Source organism: Castanea sativa, chromosome 9, assembly GCF_040712315.1.
Source record: "Castanea sativa cultivar Marrone di Chiusa Pesio chromosome 9, ASM4071231v1".
In the NCBI taxonomy this organism is placed as follows: domain Eukaryota; kingdom Viridiplantae; phylum Streptophyta; class Magnoliopsida; order Fagales; family Fagaceae; genus Castanea; species Castanea sativa.
In genome coordinates, this window is record NC_134021.1 from 2,974,592 (window position 1) to 2,994,193 (window position 19,602).

Below are 19,602 nucleotides of genomic sequence, written 5' to 3' on the forward strand. Positions count from 1 at the left end.
TAAAAAAAGAGTGCAGAATATGTGTGATGAGACTAGTATATAATATAGTTTTAGTCTTAACAAACAACTTACATAAAAAGTCAAACCGTTAAAAAGTAATCAGATCAAATGGGTAAAGACCAAAGAGAAGAATCAAATTTGAACCTTACCATGAACCTGCCCACAATTCCAGCATCTATATGATTAACTCTGTCTTCGTTCCCACGTGGCAGTCACATTTGGAGTTCGTCACTGCTCGCGACTTCAAAGAATCACGTGAGAAAACTCCTATAAATATGGTAGATCGGTGAACCATAAATCACATTCAGCATCAGATTAGAAAGATTATAAACTAAACCTCAGAACTCTCCGAACAACAACAACAACAACAAAAACATCATCAATGGCAGCTGCGTAAGTGTCTTGGACTTCGAAATCACCAAGAATTTTCCATTTTTTCTACTGTTTTGTTGTTGTTCACTTGGGGTTCTCTGAATTTTTTGGTAAATAGTGAGATTGTTTTTACTTACGTTGTTATGTGGGTTGTGCAGGATCGTGAACGAGCATCTTCCCACACCTTTGGATGCCACTTCTGAACAACCTCCTCTCTTTGATGGAACCACAAGGTTCACTCTTCTTTCCCTTTTTTGTTGTTGTTAACATTTGTTTGAATAATTCTTAGACACTCACAACACGAAGAATGATGCTTCATTCTCTCTTATTCATGATGAGGTTCACTTGTTAAATTCATATTAGGGTCTACCATGAATGTAAAACGAGAGAGTATCATTTATCCATACTCTGAGACTACCTAAATATTTTCTTATTTGTTATACACATCTTTGCACAAATCTGTACACAACTTTAATAATCTGTGCACAATTTGTTTGAATAATTCTTAGGCACTCTCACAGCACGAAGAATGATGCTCCATTCTCTCTTATTCATGATGAGGTTCACTTGTTAAACTCATGTTAGGGTCTACCATGAATGTGAGAAGAGAGAGTACCATTTATCCATACTCCGAGACTACCTAAATATTTTCTTATTTGTTATACACATCTTTGCACAAATCTGTACACAACTTTAATAATCTTGTTTTCAAACATTATTTTAGTCATAATTATGAAAAAGCGAAGTGATTTCACAATTTAATAATTAAAATCATGATTTCAGCTGACGTGACACATACAGTACACACCAATGCTTTTTATTTATTATTTTTATTTTTATAATATTTTATTTGTCAGATATTCACTATCATTAGTGTTTTTGTTTTTGTTCGAAATCACTTTCTTTAGTTTTATTATGTCCTTTGTTTAGGATTTTATTTTTATACCTTTACCTTGTATGCCAAAATGAACTTGGACCATTTTTTGAAGGTTGTACGTCTCTTATATATGCCCGTTTGCACAGCGTGTGTGGATCCTCAGGAACTATAAGGTTATTTTCATCACTTTTTGTCCTCCTTGTTCTCATTTCTTAATTAATTTGTTTATAGACTTCAACTTAAGTTGTTCAATACTGATTTTCTAGCTTATAATTTCAATTAAGAGACAGACCCTTTAGCCCTTCTGGGATCATCTGTCCTTCTCCTTTCTTGGGGTTTTTTTGTTACTTACTATCTAAGTTGATGTATATTTGAGTTGCAGGGATTACATGACAAGATTAAATTAGTTCCAATTGACCTTCAGAACAGGCCTGCTTGGTACAAAGAGAAAGTCTACCATGAAAACAAGGTGATGCTTTTAAATGCCTATCTTATGCTACTTCATTGAGCAGCTTGAATTTCTTGATTGATTATCATTTTTTTTTTAATATATTATCAGGTACCCGCATTGGAACACAATGGCAAAATCATTGGGGAGAGCCTTGATTTGATTAAATATGTAGACAGCAACTTTGAAGGACCTTCTCTTCAACCCAAAGTAAGATTTGCATAATTCATTGGGCCCTTCATAAAAGCTCTGTACCTCTCTTGAAATTTGACTCTAAAGTTATGACATGACTGTAGGATCCTGCTAAAAAAGAGTTTGCTGAAGAACTGATAACCTACAGTGATACCTTCAACAAGATAGTGTTCACATCATTCAAAGGAGACACTGTCAAAGAAGCTGGTAAGACTTAAAACTTGCTGCCTCTTGAGTCTTTACACCATTTTGTATAGAAGCCAGGCTCACTAAAACCTTAAACTTGCATCAGGCCCTGCTTTTGACCACCTAGAGAATGCTCTTCATAAATTTAATGATGGGCCTTTCTTCCTTGGCCATGAGCTCAGTTTGGTAAGTCGAATTCTCAACTATGATTTTGATCTTTCGTTGGTGCTGTGTTGTGTGCCTTTCGTGTATATATTGACCTTGGTACATTCTCTTTAAACATATTAAAGATTCAAATTTTATTTTACCTATGCTCTAGGCAATGATTATGTATAGTTATATATAAATATGGGAAGTGGAAACCTGTAATATGATTATTAAAGGATATTTTCTACAATTCCTCTGATTTTTGAGTGAAACTTTGTGATCTTCAGGTGGACATAGCTTACATCCCGTTTGTTGAAAAATTCCAAGCCTTCCTTTCAGGAGTGTGGAATTATGACATCACCGCAGGAAGGCCTAAACTTACTAAGTGGATTGAGGTAAATTAAAACACATATGATGTTTCGTGGCAATTGCGAGTTCTAGTAAGATTTACAAGTTGTAAATTAATTATCTCCCCCATTTAGTTACTAGCTAATTCATTTTAGTCATTAATCTTTACGGTGGAGCACACATGCAAATGCTATATATTTTTATATTCTTTTGACTTTAAACATGGCTCTGATGGAGGCATGAGTTCCTAATGTATCAGAGCTCTTGGTTCTTGAATGGTAATTGTTCTTGTTAACCCTTGTACAGGAGGTGAACAAGATTGATGCTTATAAGCCAACAAAGACGGACCCCAAAGTGATCGTTGAATTATTCAGTGCCCGCTTTTTGGTACTAATCATTTAGTCATGGAATTATGACTTTGATTTCGTTGAAGCTTTTTTATACTTACTTTCTGCAAGTGTATTTTCTGCTAACCACTCTTTAATCTAATTTTCTTCCTCAGGCTAAGCACTGAACATACCAGCACAGTTCCATTGGACGTTCATTAGTGAAATAAGTGGCTGTGTTTTATTTTTTTTATTTTTTTTTCTTTTGTTGAAGAATTAAATGGCTTTCTGCCTTATTATAATGTTTCTTAGTATATCATGTCTTACGTATGTACGTACTAGTTGAAGATATAGACGGCGTCTGATCAGCATGTATGAATTGCTTAAATAAATATTAGTCATTCGGTCCAGAACAATCCTTAAAAAAAATATTGTTTATGTTTAGGAAACATATTCGTTTAACTAAATAATACTTCTGAATTGGCTGATTCATTTCCATTTTTGATACTTTTACCCTTCAGCTCTCCCTCGCGCACGTATCTAGCCCAATATCTGTGATAATTCATGTTAGCTCATTAATCACCGTAATTAAAAAGAATAAAATAGTCTCTCTCCTTTTCAACGTGGGATTGAACACTTTCACTAACTCCTTATTTTTCATATTCACTCCCATATTTTTACATTTATTCATTTTAATTATTTAATATTAAAATGCTCAAACAATCCCCCACTTATTTTAATATTAAATTTTATTTAAGGAGAGATTACCAGGCAAAGATGGGTTACCATGCATCATGAAGGTGTGCTCTGCATTGAACCTTCACTTAGTAAAACAACGATCTCAGCTCCAGAGTCGTAGTGGTTTCTGACTTGAACTAGGACTGCTTTAAGGAAATTAAGCATCACTGCTTACATATAACAACCCAAGTGTTGACATGAGCTTTTATAGCTAGCACTTTACGGCCATGTGCTGATCCTGGTTTCATGAGTGTACTTGAGATCAAGTCCAAATCTTATAGGGAGCAGCCCCACCCCCACACTCACAAAGGTGAAATTTTGTCAAGGGTGCTCTTGTAATTCTGACACCCCACTCATACGAGCTACAAATTTCATTAAGAGTTTTTTTTACTCAACTTCTCCACATTACAGGATAAATGCACTTACATCATAGGGATGAACAATTGAAAAATTATTTACAAAATAAATACTTAAAAAAAAATTGTGCATTTCTTACGACCATCGTATGATTCGTTTTTTCCATTGAATCCAATTCTCAAGATCTTTGGTCCTTAAGTTGGGTATCCTCATACATAGCTCATGATTCTATGGACTTTAGTCCCATCCCCCTCGATGTATTCCAGACTCTATCTTTTGCCAAGGCCTTGGTAAATGGATCACAAGATTATAATTAGATTTAATATAATCCACAGTTATGATACCACTACTCAAATAAGATCGCATGGTACTGTGCTTTTTTCTTATAGGTCTGAATTTACCATTGTAGTAACGGTTTTTAACTCTACCAATTGTGACAGTGCTATCACAATAAATTAATATAGGTGGAATTGGCTTTTTCCAAAGTGAAATTTTATATAACAAATCTCTAAGCCAATTTGTCTCTAAACTAGCTGAAGCTAATACTATTAATTCAGCTTCCATTGTTGAATTAACAATTATTGTTTGCTTTTTAGATTTCCAACAAATAGCACCACCACCTAAGGTAAAAATATAACCAGTGGTAGAGAGAGAATCACCTGACAAAGTATTCTAATTGGCATCACTAAAAGCTTTAATCACAGCAGGGTACTTTTTATAAAATAAGCCATAGTTTTTGTACCAATTAAATATCTCATAACTCGCTCAATAGCTAGCCAATGATCTTTATTAGACTTGCTAGTAAATCTGCTTAGCACTTCTACTGCATATGCAATGTCAGGTCTAGTGCAATCTGTAACATAACGCAAACTACCAATGATACTAGCATAATCCTTTTGATTAAAAATCTTATCATCATTATTCACAGGAAATAAATGAACACTAGAATCAAAAGGAGTAGCTACACTTTTGTGATCATGGAAATTATATATTCTCAATATTTTCTCAACATAATGTGATTGATCAAGATATATTCCATCACATGCTTTTGTAATTTTCATGCCCAAAATAAAATTAGCATCACCAAGATCTTTCATGTCAAAATGGCTTTTAAGCATATTTTTTGTCTCATTTATAACATGCATATTTGAGCCAAAAATCAACATATTATCTACATAGAGGCTAATAATAACATGTAAATTATTCCATGATTTAGAATAAATACATTTATCAAATTCATTTGATTTATAACCATTCTCAATCATGCAAGAATCAAACTTTTCATGCCATTACTTAGGTGCTTGTTTTAAGCCATATATGGATTTAGTTAGCTTACATATTTTGCTTTTTTGTCCAGACTCTACAAAGCCTTCAGGTTGATTCATATAAATCTCTTCCTCTAGGTCCCCATTTAGAAAAGCAAATTTTTACATACATTTGATGAATTTTCAAATAAAAAATTGCAGCAATAGCAATTAACAATCTAATAGATGTAATTCTTGTTACCAGAGAAAATGAATCAAAGAAATTAAGATCAACTTTTTGTTTAAAGCCTTTTGTTTTGCAACAAGTCTAGCTTTAAACTTATCTATTGATCCATCCAGTTTCAACTTTTTTCTAAGGACCCATTTACAACCTATGGTCTTACAACTCGGTGAAAGATCTATTAATTTCCAAGTTCTATTAGAAATTAGAGATTCCATCTCATGATTTACAGCCTCTTTCCAATATAGCATCAGGTAATGTTAAAGTCTCTTTTAAATTTTGGGGATTTTCCTCAATGTTAAAAGCATAATAATCAGGACCAAAATCATTTTCAACTCTAGCTTTTTTACTTCTTCTAGGTTCCATTTCAAAATTTTCTTGATTTTGTAGATGTGAAGTAGAAGAACTAGGTTGTGACAAAATATTTTTTTTACCCCTACTATTTTTCAATTTAAAAGGAAATTTTTCTTCATGAAAAATTGCATCACCAAATTCAAAAATTAGTTTGTTTTTAAGATCAAAAAATCTATAGGCTGCACTATTAATCGCATAACCAAGAAAAGCACATGTAGTAGCTCTTATACCTAATTTAGGCATTTTAGGGCCAGTAAGCCTTACATAAGCAAGACAACCCCAAATTCTCAGATATCCCAAATTTTGCTTATGTCCTTTCCACATCTTAAAAGGTGTGGTGTAACTTTTTATGTGGCACCCTATTCAAAACATGACATGCAGTTAAAATAGCTTCGCCCAAAAAATGTAAAGGTGCACTAGATTCAATTAACATGACATTTGTTAACTCAATTAAAGTTCTATTTTTTCTTTCAGCCACACCATTAAAAGCAGGTGAATATGGTGCAGTAGTTTCATGGATAATTCTCAAAGACTGAACAAATGAGTTGAATGCACTTGATTCATACTCACGGCCTCTATCACTTCTTATTCTTTTTATTTTTTTACCGAATTGATTTTCAACTTATTTTAAAAAATCTTGAAATTTTTCAATAGCGTCACTTTTATTTTTCAACAAATAAATAGTTGTATATTTTTGAGAAATCATCAATAAAATTGATAATATATCTATTTCCTCCATGAGTTAAAATTCCGTTAAATTCACATAAATCAGAGTAAATTAACTCATGTAATTCGGTATTTCTTACAACACTTTTATAAGGCCTTTTTGTAATCTTAGCTTGACTACAAGTTTCACATTTGTCAAAATATTTTGACAATCTTGGAATCAATCCTAAACTACTCATGATTCCCACATATCTACTATTTATATGACACAAACGAGCATGCCAAAAATTAATAGAAGAAAGCATATAAACTAAATTGGTAGATACTTTATTATTCTCAACATTAAATTTAAACATTTATTGTTGATGCAAACACAATGATAATGGAAATAACACAAAGAGAAATTGAATAATACTTCTGAATTTTATTAATTTGAAGAGAGAAATTAAATAACGCTATTTGGACTGAGGCGCGGCATGCCAAAAATTAATAGAAGAAAGCATATAAACTAAATTGGTAGATACTTTATTATTCTCAACATTAAATTTAAACATTTATTGTTGGTGCAAACACAATGATAATGGGAATAACACAAAGAGAAATTGAATAATACTTCTGAATTTTATTAATTTGAAGAGAGAAATTACACAACGCTATTTGGACTAAGGCGTGGCACTTGCTCTCTTTAAGGAGATTCAAGCCCTTAGTTGGCTAAACTTTGTAACCGGTGCAGACCGTCTTTAACTTGTCTCCCCCAAGATACAACAACCCAACAAGTGTTGTATGGCTAGAACAACTTTTGCACAAAGTGTTCAAGCCCAAAACTTCACCAGAAAGAACACCCTTCCTTGCCAAGAACCTCTCTATTTTTTTTTTTTTTTTTTTTGTATTCTGCAGTAACTTGGATTCGGTTTGAATGAGTCTATTTATAGGCTCAATGGGCCTCACAAAATTACTACCCAAATTAATTTGATTTATTAGGTCCATTATGATGATGTAGTGGGTGTTACAAGGTTAATGGTTGGATATTAATCTGATGGGCTGGAGTTACACAATTAATGGAGATAAGGAGTTTTTGAAGAATGAAAAGGTCCAAACGGATAGTTCATTAAGTGGGTTAATGGCTCTTCATTTTCCATAATAAAAATGGAGTCTTAATTCGGGCAATTTACTCACCAATGGATATAGTAATTACTCTGAATGGGCTGTCAAGTAGGAGGACCAAGAGGCTGATTCATTTCCATTTTTGATACCTCCACCCTTCACCTCCCCCCTGCACACGTATCTAGCCAATATCTGAGACAATTCATGTTAGCCCATTCATTACCACAATTAAAAAGAATAAAATAGTCTCTCTCATTTTCAATGTGGGATTAAACATTTTCACTAACTCCTCATCTTCCATATTCACTCCCATATCTTTACATTTATATTGTAACATTTATTCATTTTAATTATTTAATATTAAAATGCTCAAACATCTACATTTTAACACATAAAAGTGTATGTGAAAAAAGATATGTGAAACAGGAAATTAATGTGTGAGAATCAAAACCCTCTTGTTTAAATTATGCATTTGTGTGTGTGCTTACACCTTGAAGAAGGCTTATGCAGATCCCTAGCACAACTTATTACTAATTTTATCAAATTCTTTAACTATGGTTCGAGTAGTTGATTAACCGATTTCATGGATATATGAACACAACCATAAACCCACAATCACCCACAAAAAATGCACAGTATCAAGCAATATATTGATGAAAAGAAAAAACCCTTATAGACCATGTTCTAAAATCGAATTTACTACGAAAATAGTTGTGATAAAATACTACTTACAAGATCTCTTGAATGAGTAAGATATTTGTATTCAAGCGCTCCGCTCTTGACATCTAGGTTATGCAAGTCAATTGCCACATCAAATCCCAATCTCTTAGATATTTCAAGGCTACTTGAAGATTTGATGATTTGCCTTTATGGTTTCTAGCAACAATCAAATGCACTCATGAATTATCAAGGTGTTTGGATGAAATCTCCTCTCAATTGCAAGTCAATTTAGAGATTATTATTTGCTCTTATACAAGTCACAAATAAGGGTTGGTTGGCTAAAAAAATTTGGGAAAATCAAAATTGAAATTCCTAGGCAAACTCGCTCAACCAAGTTTCAGGTGAATTTTAGGTGAATTGTTTTGTGTAACTAATTTTCAAATCTAACTGTCTTGCTCAAAATTTCTCGTGACACATTGTGTCTCAATTAATTAAGATTCCTTTTGTAGCACTTGAAGTCTTTCTTTTGGACTTGAACCTCAATGATTTGATGAAATTACAATTGAAATGAAATTAAAATACATGGAAATTCACAATTATGATAGAAACTTTTTGATACTAAATTTTTCCAACACTACAAATATTCTCACACTCAATGAATGTAACTTCAAGTATATTACACCACCTAATAATTTTTATTGAGTTAATATTTGAAAATCCCACTGTTGATACTTAACAATACATTGCTAGTAATTTGATCAAGAAGGTAATGTCAGATCTTATGCAATTCACAAGATACATCAAACCACTGATTTTATTAAAATATGGTACTTTAGAATTAGAACTAAGAGTTTCTTTATCACCTTCTTGAGGACAAAAATGGTCACTTACATCAATTAACTAAACTACTATTGGAGTGTTCAAAGGATGAGTTTTCTTTATATAAAGGTGCTTTTAAGACCTTTTGTGTGTGTGTGTGTTGACTCATGAATAAGAATTCCATTTATAAGATATATCTCACAACTTGCACCGTAGTATGCTTTCCAAAGAGCAATTCTTCTCAAAATCTCAAAAAGTGTGTTGAGATGAAATCTCATTCTAACGAGTAAAAGTATAATAATAAATAAAAATTAATTTAAAAATTTGTACATAAATAAATAAGTTAATAACTTCATAAAAAAAATAAAATAAGGGAACAGTATTTGGTAAGAGATTCCTAAAGCTAAAAGAGATGTGAAGTGTGAACCATATTTTGCCCACATTTAAGTCCGTTTGCGCCTCAAGTTTTTCTTTTCCATCTAAAAATTTGAAATAAAATGTTTTATTTATTTATTTGAAATACAAAGTTTTAAAGCTATCACTTTTTTAAAGGTATAATAATTTCTTCGAGGCCATAAAACTAAGCTAAAATCATATATAAAATAAAATCCCGTAAAAAGAATCACCCTGCAGTATAACTTACATAAACTGACAGGCAACCACAAAAGAATCACCATGCAGTTTAGTAATGACTATTTAGATTTGTTCCATATAAATATTCTTTTACTATTGACAGCAAAAATAAATAAATAAAATCTTTTACTTATAAGGAGGTGTTACTATCATTCAGCACAAAACACACGAATACAGAGGAGGTTTTTATTTTGGTAAGTCAGAAACAGAGGAAGTGGAAATACAAGCTAGATTACAAATGTTATGCTATGGCCAACGTGGTAGGTGGCCTAGTGGTAAGGGATTTGGGTTAACAAGACTTTGGTCTTGAAGTTAAGTGTCCCCTCACTAGTGAATGTGTAGGTGTTTATCTTTTTCTAGTTGCCCTGGGTGCGAGGGATTGCCCTTTCCCCCTATGCATTTTCTTTTTACCAAAAAAGAATTGCTATAATATGTATTTATTAAAAACTATAGGGTAAACTACGTATTTGGTTTCTATAATTTATACTATATTTCAATTTAGTCCTTAACCTTTCAGTGCTGTGTCAATTTAGTCACTGCTATCTCTTGGATTGAAATTGCTAATGTGACAAATGACCAAAATAAAAAATCTACTGGAGACTAAATTAACACGACACTAAAAGATTAGAGACCAAATTGACACAATTGAAAGGTTAGGATCTTAATTAAAATATGATATAAAGGATAGAGACCGAATATGTAGTTTACCCAAAACTATATATACTAATAGTTGCTTCCTCTTTTGTACAAAGTGTTAGGTTCTAAGTACTTAAGAACTAATGTATTAGAACTCTAATGTGTATTGTTGGCAAACCATGATTAAAACAGGTGTTTAGTCGTGTTTTAGACTTGCTCAATATATGTCATTCATGTAAAGTTGGAATCGAGTTAACTGCAGAAGTTACTGTGCATTTATGCCTGACTTGATCGATGGCCCCCGGTCCTGACTCGACCGATCGAAAGTCGTGCATATTATTTTTTTCTGCAGAATTTCCAACTCAGCCCTAAGCCCATATGACTTGTAGAGTTTTATGTTTTGGAGGTTGCTCATATTGTTGTTTGTGTGAATCTCTTGTGAGATCTGAGAAGTGCTTGCCTTCACACAAGCTTAGGATTATCAAGAAGGAGATTGCTTCAATAGCTTGATGATCATTCAGTTGTTGCCATAAGAGTTTAAAGATACACAAGCGGAAGTGCTTGTACTTGCTGGAGAATCCAAGAAAGAAGGAGTCCGTGGTCTCGCAGCTTGCACATGGTCGTGTCAGTAAGTTTTCTACTGGTCGGTAGCAATAGGATGTTAGTGGTCTAAGTCGCTTTGTACAAACTTTGATTCTTTCATAGTGGATTCAGGTTTACCTTGAGGATAGCTAAATTAAATCCTCCCCAGATTTTTTACTAGTTTGGTTTTCCTGGGTCATCATATCTTTGTGTTTTTTATATTCCGCACTTTAATTATAAGGAATTCCAGTACCTTATATCAACCTACAGTTGAACCCTTACCCCAATACCCAATTAGACTTGTTCTGTGGTGACAATCTTTCCTTTGAATGCACAGCTCCCAGTACGTGACTAACCAATTGCATGGATCCTAGTACGCGACTTTAATCACCAACTAGAGAAGGAGGTTGGCTGCAAAGTTCTTCTGTTCTTCAACATATGAAGATCACGAAGTTGCCTGGCCGCAAAACCATATGGTGTACAAACACAGTAGCTTCTCAAGAACTATGGCAAACTTGGTTTCCGGTCACACTTTATGAATTATGCTCTTGTGCAATTGTGCTTTCTGCTGTGAACCTGTTACGGTCCTTAAAATAATCCTTATATATGTTTAGGGTTGTGAGAAAAGAAAATCTAAACACATACACACAGATTGGATGAAAAAGTCCAGAAAAACTGAGTTTCATAAACCTCGACAGATACCCTATCTGTCGAGCTGCTATCGAGCCACGGGCTAGAACAGCTCTTCAAGGCTCGATAGATGCTAGTTGTCGAACTTTAATGAATAACACTTTTCACACTTGAATCTTGGACAGACTTGCATGGCTTTAACACTTGGTCTTGAAACAAGGTTTCTTGAAGCATTAAACGTATCCTAGATCTACTCAAATACAAGTAAAGTGCGTTTTGTCAAAGGATTAGTCAATTACATAAAATAGTGACATATGTTCCTAACATGTGAAACACATATGTCCTAACAATTTTAAAAATTATTTTTTATTTAATTATTTATTTTTCAATTAAAAAAAAAAGTTAATTAAAAAAAACCAAAAATAACCTTAGTAGAACAAGTGTAGCTTATGACTGGAATGGATGGGGCACATAAATTGGTGGAGGAGTTGCAATCAAGAGCAAAGGAACTTGAAGGGGAGATTGAGAAGCAAAAAGTTGTGATATTGGAAGGAGCGGGGGAGAAATGAGAGGCTATAAGACAGCTATGCTTTCTGGTTTTTGGTTTTAATTAACCTTTTTTTAAATTAAAATAATTAATTAAATTTTAAAATCAAGCCAAATGTAAACTTAGAGGATTGAAATAATCGAATGTAAACTTAGAAGAAAGAAATGAAACGTGGTGAAATTTAGAGGTTGAATTTTGCATTTTGGCCTAAAAATTATAATACGATTGGTAGGCTATAAATGACCAAACAAAATATTAAAAATTCAAAATTGTTCATTTAATTTTATTTTGAACATGAGCCGAGTTTAATCTCATCATGAAACTATGGTATATTTTCAAGTTTGGTTTATTTTCTTGTTGTACAAATTTGAGCTTGTTTGCAAGCTACTTAATTAAGTTAGGCGTAAATGCACTTTTGGTCCCTACATTTTGGTTTTTTTTTTTTTTTTTTTTTTTTTTTTTTTTCTATTTTGGTCCTTACATTTTCATTTTACCACTTTTAGCCCCTAAACCAATTAATGCGTGATATTTAAGATCTTATCGTCACCCAACTAACTAAAAAAGCTGACATGGTAAACAGAGTTTACTGTTGGTACACTAAAGGCTGACATGGCTAATAAAATAATATTTAAAAATATTTTCAAGTTTGGTTTATTTTCTTGTTGTACAAATTTGAGCTTGTTTGCAAGCTACTTAATTAAGTTAGGCGTAAATGCACTTTTGGTCCCTACATTTTGGTTTTTTTTTTTTTTTTTTCCCATTTTGGTCCTTACATTTTCATTTTACCACTTTTAATCCCTAAACCAATTAATGCGTGACATTTAAGACCTTATCATCACCCAACTAACTAAAAAAGCTGACATGGTAAACAGAGTTTACTGTTGGTACACTAAAGGCTAACATGGTTAATAAAATAATATTTAAAAATGCCACGTCAGTATAAAATAGTAATTAAAAAAGACACGTCAGCATCCACACAACCTTTGATTTTTTTAAATTAATTTATCAATTTAAACAAAATGTAAAAAAAACAAAATTAGAACCATAATACAGACACTAACCCCATAAACCCAGACACAGCACAAGCCACCACAAACAACACAAAGCTCAGAGAAACCTTAGCCTGGGTCCAAAAATTCGGCGATATCGAAGCCAAAGAGTACGAAACGAGAAAGAATCGGACGAGGCCGAGAAAGAGCTCAAAAGGGTAAGCAGGGGAATGGGGATAGGGCGAGGAGACAAGTGAGAGAGAAGCAGAGAAGAGGAGCCGTGAGAGGTGGAATGTGAAGAAAGTGAGGAGTGAAATGAGTGATAGAGCAAAAGAGAGTAATGGGTTATTACCAGTGGAAGTGGTGGTGGGTCCGATCTGCCACCGCCACTACAAGGTCCAAAGACATCGTTGAGAAGAAATTGTATTCCATCATGTGATTGTTATTTGATCGAATGGATCTGGAAGCTTATCTCCGAAACTGAATTCTTGTTGGAGTTTGGGTTTGTGTTTATTTTCTTGTGTTTGGTTGACAAGAAAGATCAATTGCCAGGTTTGTGTTTTTGTTTTTGGTTGACAAGAAAGAGCAAGAAAATCCTAGAAAATTTGGGTGTGTGATTCTTATATTTAAAATTGGGTTTGTGTTCATTGTGTTCTTGTTGAAGATGAGCCCAAATCTAAATTTAGGTATTGAATTTTAATTCTGCTGTTTTCTTTTTTAATTTGTTGAATTTGATTGATTAATTTAAAAAAAAAAAAATTAGATGCATTTACGCCTAATTTTGGGTTCTAATATTGTTTTTTCATTTTGTTTAAATTGATAAATTAATTTAAAAAAAATAAAAGGTTGTGTGGATGCTGATGTGTCTTTTTTAATTAATATTTTATGCTGACGTAGCATTTTTAAATATTATTTTATTGGCCATGTCAGCCTTTAGTGTACCAACAGTAAATTCTGTTTGCCATGTCAGCTTTTTCTGTTAGTTGGGTGACGGTTAGGACTTAAATGTCACGCGTTAATTGGTTTAGGAACTAAAAGTGGTAAAATGAAAATGTAAGGACTAAAATGGAAAAAGCCAAAATGTAGGGACCAAAAGTGCATTTACGCCATTAAGTTATTCATCTTCCATATATAATAATCACTATGACTAAGATTATAACTGATGATGCGAAGAAAATCAGTAGGCTAGATGCTTTGGGCTTGAAAGGACTACTTGCTCTCTCGATGGCCTGAAAAAGAAAGAAGAGCGATCAAAGGTGACCGGGGTCGCCGGCCAAAAACCCTCCGATGGCAAAGTTAGTTTTCTCTCTATATTTTTGGAGTTTCAACTTTTTGGGAGAAGTAAAAAACATACCTTTGTTTTGTCTGAATGAATGTTTATATAGTGTCCTAAGAACAGTTATCAAACTTGTAACCTCCCCTGGATTTGAGGAGGTGTGAGGGTTCAGAGATAACTTCCACAACTACTTGGGAGTTACATATTTCTCCCCTAACTGTTATTGGAAGTTATGCGTGTAATAAAGAGTTGTACTACGCGCTCAAGAATTTTCCTAAGTGTCTAGGGTTCGTCCAGGGGTCCTCGTCCTGAGGACTTCCAACCGAGCGTACCTTGCATCTAAGGGAGGTCCTTCCTTTATGGACAACCCTTTCCATAGATGAGGTTCATGACGACCTTGGACGACATGGCGGGATTCTTGTGAAACTTGACCACGCAAAACCTCATCCAAACATCCTCCTGCATGGACGAGCTTCATGGACGAGGTTCTTACAGCCTTCGATTGCTTGGTCTTGCCCTGGACGACCTCCATGGACGATTATTGGAGTTTATCCCCATCAATAACCATTCACAAATTTATACTATTAATTAATAATCAATAGTTGAAATATTATTTGAGTTAATTAGATATAAAATTATGGACAAAGTTTAGCTACAAAATTGATTGTAGCCTTATACTACAACCTTACTCAATATCTTCTTATTGGAGGTGAATTTGGACAAATTTACCATTGGATTACATCTTCTTCTTATATACTCTATGCTTGTAAAATTTCTAGAAAATTAAAAATCAATAGCTATGTCATCAATAAATTTTTTAAATTGCAAGTTTTTGTAGTTTAAAATTATACATAAAATATAAATTTCTAGATCATATAGTAAATAATATCCGATTGACACAAATTTTGACATGTGCAATAAGAGCGTAAAGAACATGCAATTTAACGGTTAGATTTTTAAAATATGTAGTAATGCTTATTTTATTAAGTAATGTTGTAGCCTAAGGCTACAACCAATTTTTTAGCTAAACTTTGTCATAAAATTATTTTCATTTATGAACTTACAAAATAAGTTTCACCAATATTGTGTTGCTAAAAAATTAGATATATAATTTTTACTTATTTATATTATTAGTAATAAGATAAAAATTATGAAATAATAGGATTAGCATAAAAGATTTACAGGATGATAGAATATTGTAATGTATTATGTAGTATAAGACTGTGGATATTGTAGCAATAAAATAATCAAAATATAAATTTAATTATAACTATTTATCTTATAATTAATTTCTAAGCATTTGCAATATGTATCATATTGTCTAAATTATTATCAAGATTAAAAAAATTAGTGGGTGACTAACCTTTTAAATTTTGATCATATATTAATTACAATGTGTGTAAAAAATTTTCAAAAATAAATCTATTATTAACATTTAGTTTAAAATGACTTTTCAGATAACTTACGTACTAATTTGGATTATAAAGTAGATATTAAAAAAAAAAAAAGTCAAATAATGGTTTTGATCAATATCAACAAAAAAAGCTTTTAACCAATAACCTTAGACGAGCCAAGAGCTTTGCATCACAACCAATTAGCATATTTTGGTATTTCCAACAAAGATATCTAAATTTTAAATTCTCATTCCACCATTAAAATAACCTCAGACAAAAAGGGACTAAAAGAAGTTTGAGAAAGAGCTTTAGTAAAAATAAAGTGACAGTTTAAATTTAACCAAACATACATGAACAAGATGAACAAATTAAATCTTTGAACATTCTTGCATATATTTATTTTCTTAAAAAAAAGAATAAAAAAGGATGAAATTTGTAGGAAAAAAGTTTATTTCCAAACCACTTTGAAACTATTTTCTTGCACCTCATTATATTGTGATTGAAGAAATTATTCATAATACTTATTTAAATAATAAGTTATATATATAGTTTTATAGTCTTATAAACAGCGTACGTGAAAAATTCAAACCCTTGAAAAGTAACCAAATCTAATGGGTAAAGACTAAGGACCAAAGAGAGAGTCCACAGTTCAGCATCTAGATAATTATCTCTGTGTTCGTCACACGTGACGGTCACATTTCGAGTACGTCACTGCTCGCGAACCACAGTGAGAAAACTCCTATATAAATGGCATTCAGCAGCAGATTAGAAACACTATAAACTGAAGCCTTGGAACTCTCCGAACAACAACAACAAGAAGAAAAACATCATCAATGGCAGCTGCGTAAGTGTCTTGAAATTTGAAATCACCAAGAATTCTGAATTTTGTTATAAAACACAAAAACACATGACATGACTTACTTCCACGGAAGAATGTAATATAAATATTTTATTACAATGAACCATAATATATGTATATATAGTAAGTTAAACATTGTGTTAGGAACTATTACATTGGGCTATCCTATCTCTAACAAGTAAAATTGTTTTTACTAATGTTGTTATGTGAGTTGTGCAGGACCGTGAACGAGCATCTTCCCACACCTTTGGATGCCACTTCTGAACAACCTCCTCTCTTCGATGGAACCACAAGGTTCACTCTTCTCTACCTATTTTTATTTTTATATTTTAAATTTTGTTAATGTTTGGTATACACATCTTTGCACAAATCTGAACACACAACACTATGTCCGAATATTCAACTATCTTCCTTTTATTTTTTTGGGGGGCCTACATTCTGTTTTTGTTTTTGTCCGATATTCATTTTCTTTAGTCTTTACTGTGTCTTCTGTTTAGGATTTTGTTTTTATACCTTGTATGGTAAAATGAACTTGGAACCCTTTTTTTGAAGGTTGTACACCAATTATACATGTGCATTTGCACAGCGTGTGTGGATCATCAGGAACTATAAGGTTATTTTTCTTCAACTTAAGTTGTTCGATACTGCTTTTCTAGCTTCTAATTTCAATTAAAAGACAGACCCTTTAGCCCTTCTGGGTCATCTGTCCTGTTCCTTCCTTGGGATTTTTTTTCTTACTACTAAAGTTGATGAATATTAATTTGAGTTGCAGGGATTACATGACAAGATTAAATTAGTTCCAATTAACCTTCAAAACAGGCCTGCTTGGTACAAAGAGAAAGTCTACCATGTAAACAAGGTGATACTTTTAAATGCCTATCTAATGCATACTTCATTGAGCTTCTTGAATTTCTTGATCGATTATCAATTTTTTTAATATTATCAGGTACCCTCATTGGAACACAATGGCAAAGTTATTGGGGAGAGCCTTGATTTGATTAAATATGTAGACATCAACTTTGAAGGACCTTCTCTTCAACCCAATGTAAGATTTGCATAATTCATTGTGCCCTTCATAAAAGCTCTCTACCTCTCTTGGAATTTGACTCTAAAGTTATGACATGATTGTAGGATCCTGCTAAAAAAGAGTTTGCCGAAGAACTGATAACCTACAGTGATACCTTCAACAAGATAGTGTTCACATCATTTAAAGGAGAAACTGTCAAAGAAGCCGGTAAGACTTAAAAACTTGCTGCCTCTTGAGTCTTTTCACCATTTTGTATAGAAGCTAGCCTCACAAAACCTTAAACTTGCATCAGGCCCTGCTTTTGACCACCTAGAGAATGCTCTTCATAAATTTAATGATGGGCCTTTCTTCCTTGGCCATGAGTTCAGTTTGGTAAGTTGAATTCTCAACTATGATTTTGATCTTTCTTTGGTGCTGTGTTGTGTGCCTTTTGTGTATATATTGACCTTGGTACATTCTCTTAAAACATATTAAAGATTCAAAATTTATTTTACCTGTGCTCTAGACAATGATTATGTATAGTTATATATAAATATGGGAAGTGGAAACCAGTTATATGATTATTAAAGGATATTTTCTACAATTCCTCCTTTGATTTTTGAGCGAAAATATGTGATCTTCAGGTGGACATAGCTTACATCGCGTTTGTTGAAAAATTCCAAGCCTTCCTTTCAGGAGTGTGGAATTATGACATCACTGCAGGAAGGCCTAAACTTACTAAGTGGATCGAGGTAAATTAAAACACATATGATGTTTAGTGGCAATTGCAAGTTCTAGTAGTCTAAGATTTACAACTTGTAAATTTATGAGCTCCCCCATTTAGTAACTAGCTAATTCATTTTAGTCATCAATCTTGACGGGGGAGCATACATGCACATGCTATATATTTTTATATTCTCGACTTTAAACATGGCTCTGAAGGAGGCATGAGTTCCTTATGTATCAGAGTTCTTGGTTCTTGAATGGTAATTGTTCTTGTTAACCTTTGTACAGGAGGTGAACAAGATTGATGCTTATAAGTCAACAAAGACGGATCCCAAAGTGATCGTTGAATTATACAGTGCCCGCTTTTTGGTACTAACCATTTAGTCATGGAATTATGAATTTGATTTCGTTGAAGCTTTTTTACTCTTACTTTCTGCAAGTGTGTTTTTTGCTAACCACTCTTTAATCTAATTTTCTTCCTCAGGCTAAGCACTGAACATACCAGCACAGTTTCATTGGACGTTAATTAGTTAAATAAGTGGCTGTCTTTTATTTTTTATTTTTCTTTTGTTGAAGAAATAAGTGGCTTTCTGCCTTATTGTAATGTTTCTTAGTATATCATGCCTTACGTGTGTATGTACTAGTTGAAGATATAGACAGCATTTGATCAACATGTATGGATTGCTTAAATAAATATAAATCATTCGGTTTAGAACAGTCCTTAAAAAAATATTGTTTATGTTTAGGAAACATATTCATTTACATCTACTATTTTACACACATATATCCATAATTGATTCCCATATGTCTACATTTTAACACATAAAAGTGTAAGTGAAAAAAAAATGTAAATAGTAAATTAATGTGTGAGAATCAAAACCCTCTTGTTTAAATATATGCATTTGTGTGTGTGCTTACACCTTGAAGAAGGCTTATGCGGATCCCTAGCACAACTTATTACTAATTTTATCAAATTCTTTAACAATGGTTCGAGTAGTTGATTAATTGATTTCATGGATAATATGAACACAACCATAAACCCATAATCACCCACAAAAAATGCACACTAACAAGCAATATATTGACCGAAAGAAAAAACTCTTATAGACCATGTTCTAAAATCGAATCCACTACGAAAATAGTTGTGATAAAATACTACATACATCCTGAATGAGTAAGATATTTGTATTCGAGCTCTCTGCTCTTGACATCTAGGTTATGCAAGTCAATTGCCAACATCAAATC

At 32.8% G+C, this 19,602-nt stretch overlaps 2 protein-coding genes across 2 annotated transcripts; both read left to right on the top strand.

The window, feature by feature from the left end:
- Nucleotides 1-302: 302 nt before the first annotated feature.
- LOC142610812 (glutathione S-transferase L3-like) lies at nt 303-3,384 on the top strand. The gene is made up of 10 exons (XM_075782755.1): nt 303-393; nt 531-605; nt 1,362-1,422; nt 1,632-1,718; nt 1,809-1,907; nt 1,994-2,096; nt 2,182-2,261; nt 2,510-2,617; nt 2,877-2,957; nt 3,073-3,384. The coding sequence occupies exons 1-10, from the start codon at nt 383-385 to the stop codon at nt 3,082-3,084; spliced, it is 717 nt and encodes a 238-aa protein (XP_075638870.1). The 5' UTR covers nt 303-382; the 3' UTR covers nt 3,085-3,384.
- Nucleotides 3,385-16,540: 13,156 nt separating this feature from the next.
- On the top strand, nt 16,541-19,072 carry LOC142610865 (glutathione S-transferase L3-like). The gene is made up of 10 exons (XM_075782829.1): nt 16,541-16,610; nt 16,845-16,919; nt 17,178-17,238; nt 17,398-17,484; nt 17,572-17,670; nt 17,757-17,859; nt 17,945-18,024; nt 18,276-18,383; nt 18,646-18,726; nt 18,842-19,072. Exons 1-10 carry the CDS (start codon nt 16,600-16,602, stop codon nt 18,851-18,853), a joined length of 717 nt encoding a protein of 238 aa, XP_075638944.1. The 5' UTR covers nt 16,541-16,599; the 3' UTR covers nt 18,854-19,072.
- Nucleotides 19,073-19,602: the final 530 nt, after the last annotated feature.

Coding starts and splice junctions, on each gene's coding strand:
- LOC142610812 (XM_075782755.1), top strand. Junction 1,719..1,808: donor AAGTCTACCATGAAAACAAG/GTGATGCTTTTA, acceptor ATATATTATCAG/GTACCCGCATTGGAACACAA. Junction 2,262..2,509: donor TTGGCCATGAGCTCAGTTTG/GTAAGTCGAATT, acceptor TGTGATCTTCAG/GTGGACATAGCTTACATCCC.
- LOC142610865 (XM_075782829.1), top strand. Junction 17,860..17,944: donor AGAAACTGTCAAAGAAGCCG/GTAAGACTTAAA, acceptor AACTTGCATCAG/GCCCTGCTTTTGACCACCTA. Junction 18,025..18,275: donor TTGGCCATGAGTTCAGTTTG/GTAAGTTGAATT, acceptor TGTGATCTTCAG/GTGGACATAGCTTACATCGC.